This window comes from Octopus bimaculoides, chromosome 20 (assembly GCF_001194135.2).
Source record: "Octopus bimaculoides isolate UCB-OBI-ISO-001 chromosome 20, ASM119413v2, whole genome shotgun sequence".
Lineage (NCBI taxonomy): Eukaryota > Metazoa > Mollusca > Cephalopoda > Octopoda > Octopodidae > Octopus > Octopus bimaculoides.
Genome location: NC_069000.1, coordinates 45,186,277 through 45,191,482, shown reverse-complemented (window position 1 = coordinate 45,191,482; position 5,206 = coordinate 45,186,277). Strand labels below are relative to the sequence as shown.

The following is a 5,206-nucleotide window of genomic DNA, read 5'->3' as shown; positions in this document are numbered from 1 at the left end:
AGAGAGAGAGAGAGAGAGAGAGAGAGAGAGAGAGAGAGAGAGAGAGAGAGAAAAGAAACAAAAGCAAACAAGATTGTATCTTACTTCAAATGGTATCCTATTCCATAGTTATATTTCAGGAATAGAGACGAACCATAACACTGGAGCTTCCCCTTGCTGATGATGGCTTTTCGATCTGGAGAGAACGAGAGAGAGGAAGAACGCAGAGAGTTTAAGATATGTTAAGATTTAAGCAACAAATTAATTATAAAGATGTGATCAGAAGGTTTACAATATTCTTTTTAATTAGATCGTTTCTTAATTTATGATTTATTATTCGAATCTGCGAAAATGTATGAGAATGAATAAATACGTTATTGTTTGGATTTTTGCTGTTCTGCAAGGACTTCAAGAATTATTATTCGTTTGGCAAATAACAGCACGCATCACACAATAATTTGGATACTGATGTCTACAAGAGGCAATACGCTTGTTAGTTTATTAATCTGGGGGTAGTTTTGACTAAGGAGACGCAAAATAAGGTCGAAACACCAAAGCGTTTCCAAGTCCCCTTAACGTCAATGAGTTACGTGTATCATGAACACATATCATGTCAAACGGGTTTAAATGTTCTCCGATGATGAAATACAACATTGATAAGCATATTCGCGATCGAATATACCTGAACGCATGCGAATAATATACATCCGTTATTGTTTGAATTCTTGCTGTACTGCAAGGACTCCAAGAATTATTGTTTTCTTTTACTGTTATATTTTATTGTAAAGAATACAGAGAAAGCATTTGAATGTTTCTGGCAAAAAAGATGTGATTAGTAGGGGTCGGTAGAATGTTACTTGGACACAAGCCTAGGCTTCATTGCCCCAGATCTTTCTGTACGTGTTCTGAGTCACCTGTCGAATTTATCTTAATGCAAGTGAAAAAAGCACCTAATCTCATACAAAATGGCTTAGGAAAACAGCGAGTGATAGGCTAAATAAATGAAAATTAGGCTTCAACATTATTCCAGTAGGTGTTGTTGTTCTAGGGTAGAAGATGAGCAACTGATTTCATTGTGAAACGAAAAGTAAATATATATATTTGAGCAGCACTGACAGGAGATGTTACACCCATTTCTAGTTCAGATGAACAGGAATAAAATTGTTTAAAAATCATAACTCATAAATTAAACTTACCTGAAAGGATATCAGCTTCGTCCATAAAGTGAGTGGTCAATAGAATGCAGTGGTTTTTCTTGTATTTCTTCAATAGTTCCCACATGTTCCTTCGGGACAAGGGATCAACTCCAGCTGTAGGTTCATCAAGAAATATTATCTGAAATGATAAACAACAAATTTGAAATTCCATAATTTAACGGATCATTGAGAAAGAAGAAAATCATATCCCAAGCTGCAGTGGGAATGCCGGCTAAGCACACACGTGCGCGCGCATATCTATCTATCTATCTATATATATATATATATATATATATATATATATTAATAAATTGTGCTGTTGTATATTAAAGATCTAGTCATTAACCAGAAACCACTCTCAAATAAAGAACTTATGACGGTGTTAAACGCCGACAATAAACTTATTGATAAATGAAATGATTCGTGACAATCAGTCAGATGTTTCGCTTGCGGCAGCTTATCAAGTGAATGAAAAGACCTTAAACAATTTATAGATTTAAATTCATCTACAAGTAACAAATGAGGTGAAGTATAAGTGTTTCTCACTCTATTTCTCTATATCCATGTATATCAATGGTTGTGCGTGCATGTATATACTAACCTTTGGTCTTCCGATGAAAGCCATTCCAACAGAAAGCTTACGCTTTTGTCCTCCACTGAGATTCTTTGAAAACACGTCGGCTTTTTCCGTAAGATTCAAATCTTTCAGCAGTGAATCAACCTTGAAGTAGAGAAAACATTTATATTAATCGTAGAAGGTTCTACAGGTGTTGTTGATGGAGGTTGTGGTGGTGGTGGTGCTGGAAGTGAAAATTGTATTGATGTTGGGGATGTGGTAGTGGTAATGGTGGTGGTGGTGGTGGTGGTGGTGGTGGTGGTGGTGGTGGTGGTGGTACTTGTGGTATTGGACAGGGTTTGGTGGTGGTCTCTTTTTCAGATATCAGTGTGCGATTTCGAGTAGATGTGATTGCCCTCCTAAGCAGATGGAGCAACTAAAACGAGTAGTTCTATAGAGGTGGGCGGGTTGAGTTTCGTACAGCCATATTCTTTCATTCTTTTATTCTCTTATGCCTTCCAGTCATGCAGCTACGGACATACTGGCGCACTCCTAGTGGAAAATACAGAACGTTCCATGAATTTCCGAGTTATCCTTGCGTAAGAGCCAAGCTAATATTTTCTGCATTCTTCCGATCATAATTTCACGTTGCTGAACCAATACAAACGCTAATATGGAGCTAGAGGTTATCACTATTGGCTTGCTCTTATGTTTTTACTTGTAGTAATAAGCTGGATGATTCCCAGGCAGCGTTTATATTTCTAACGCTGTTGACACCACTGAATTAAATAGTACTGTCCAGGTGCCAAAACCACGTTGATATCCGATTGAGCAGCTGATGATGATAATGCACATATGTTCGATTGTGGATTTATTCGATCTTAATCTCGTTATTCTGCGTTGCCCTTCGTACTTGTAGAGTGGAAAATGTTTGTGGGTTCATAGTTTGTGGGGTTCGCTTACTTTGGTATTGTTTGGTTTCCTTCAAAGGTAACTTAATTAGGCTTAGACAATACATAACCATTGGTGTCTAGTTTTCGGTGGTTCTGTGGCATATATCATATTTGTTTATAATTTATATATTCATTTTATTTTATTTTATTTTATTTTATTTCAAGCTTACCTCATCTTCGATTTCTGCTGCTGAAAACCCTTTCAATGCAGCAAAGGTTCTTAGGTTTTCTTTACATGTCAGATGATCGTGGATTATGTTTTCCTGGGGACACAATCCGATCATTGTTTTAAGTTGGTCAAGGTTGTCAGCATTAGCAACATCCTGTCACAAAAAACAAGAGAAGAAACAGTAGTAGTAGTAGTAGTAGTAGTAGTAGTAGTAGTAGTGGTAGCAGCAGCAGCGGCGGCTATGACTACTGTTGTTGTTACTGTTGTAGTAAACAGTTGACTTGGGGTTCAATTCTCCCACCCCCTTCGATATATTTCTAATGGACAATATTCACATTGAGATTAGATTTTTCAACTTTTCTGGTTGTCTCCCCTTCTACTTTTTTCTTTTTTACGTTGGTGAGTTATTTATAAACTACTACCGAAGTAATTTTCTAAGGAAGTTGTACATATTAATTAGTGACTTAAATTAATAAAATCTGAAAAGAGAGACTGCTGACGGCATTTTCTCATGATGCCGCCATGTTTTCGCTTTTGCGTTACCCGTGTTCCCACCCACAGTGTAATGAGTGAAGGTGTACCGTTCTCTGTGTGTGTGTGTGTGTGTGTGTGTGTGTGTGTGTGTGTGTGTGTGTGTGTGTGTGTGTGCATATCTGTGAGAGAGTCTTCATATACATTATCTAACAATCTGGTTCTCTCTCTCTCTCTCTCTCTCTCTATATATATATATATATATATATATATATAGAGAGAGAGAGAGAGAGAGAGAGAGGGATTTCTATTTTAAATTTCTTAATTATATAACAGCTGTTAATTGCCATAAACAGAAAATCTAAAAATAATTCAAACAGGTTTTGTTACATTTGCGGCAAATTAGCTAGGAACGAACAGTATTCTTAAAACGCTCAAATTTGAAAAATTGACTCTCCACGCCTAATTTGGAACCAGATTGGGAGATAAAAAGACAAGCGATTTACTTCTTATGCATATTGTAAAAGGTGTGTTAAAAAACTTAAGACGTTAGCAAAGATATACTCGTAACTTTTGGCGTTAAAATAGTGTGCAGAGAAGAGGCGAACTCTGAGAGATTGTATGCCGTCTTAACAAGAACAACAAGAAGCCTTTCTACTAAGCCTGAAATTTTGGGGGAGGGGCTAGTTGATTACATCGACCCCAGCACTCAACTGGTACTTATTTTATCGAATCCTAAAGGACGAAAGGCAAAGTCGACCTCGGCGGAATTAGATCTCAGAACGCAAAGTCGGGCGAAATGCCACTAAGCACTTCGCCAGGTGTGCTAACGATTCAGCCACCTGGCCGTCAATTACGACAAGAACAACATTAGCAATAGCAAAAACAGTAACAGCAACCTCAATAACAGTAACAATTGTCATAACAACAAATCAACAGCAGCAGCGATTGCAATGATATTGTATTATTCGGTGAACTTACATATCCATATATCATGGCATGACCAGAATCAGGTTTCAGAAAACCTGCTAACATATTTATGAGGGTCGTTTTGCCAGCGCCATTGTGACCTAACAAACATGTGATCTCGTCTTCGTACAGATTCAAACTGATGTCTGAAATATAGGGAGCAAAAAGAAGGCATTTATTTAGGGCATAGTAGAGGAGAAATTACGTTTGGTGTAAAAATACTAGGAAAATGTCAAGTACCATTTCGGGTCCATGGCGAGTTGCTTGTCTCTGTAGCTCCTTATCGATTTATCTACCTACCAACCTAACGACAAATTAATGCAAATTTACCTGTCTATATATGAATTTATCTATCTATCTATCTTCCCACCAATATCCATCCATGTATATACCTCTCCATTCATTTAATCTACTTAACCTAATCTACCTATTCATTTACCTAACTATTTAGGGAGTTACTTGTCTATGTAGCTCATTGTCTATTTATCTACCTACCAACCTAGCAACAAATTTATGTAAATTTATCTATCTATATATGAATATATGAACCTACTATGTATCCATCTATCTATACATACATCTATCTCTATCCATTTCTATTTAGTTATCTATCTATTCATATCTATCTATGTACATACCTATCAATCCATTTAATAAGCTTATCTACTTATTTATTTACCGACTCATTTACGTTTCTAGTAAGCAATGTATTTATCTATCTTTCCATTCATCAATATTTATATATATCCATCTGTAGTTCCATCTGTCTAATTATCTATATTTCTTCCAATCTTTCTCTATCTATCTATCTATCTATCTATCTATCTATCTATCTATCTATCTATCTATCTATCTATCTATCTATCTCTCTCTCTCTATCTCTCTCTCTCTCTCTCTCTCTCTCTCTCTCTCT

The 5,206-nt window shown here is 36.4% G+C and overlaps 1 protein-coding gene across 1 annotated transcript in view; it reads right to left on the bottom strand.

Moving 5' to 3' along the window:
* Window positions 1-5,206, bottom strand: part of LOC106870134 (cholesterol transporter ABCA5) — a 57,112-nt gene that overhangs the window by 28,911 nt on the left and 22,995 nt on the right. The window contains exons 9-13 of the mRNA XM_052974985.1: window positions 4,306-4,439; window positions 2,855-3,007; window positions 1,777-1,896; window positions 1,176-1,314; window positions 85-175 (exon numbers count right to left, since the gene is read on the bottom strand). Coding sequence (XP_052830945.1) covers window positions 85-175; window positions 1,176-1,314; window positions 1,777-1,896; window positions 2,855-3,007; window positions 4,306-4,439 — 637 coding nt within the window. The remainder of the gene's footprint in view (window positions 1-84; window positions 176-1,175; window positions 1,315-1,776; window positions 1,897-2,854; window positions 3,008-4,305; window positions 4,440-5,206) is intronic.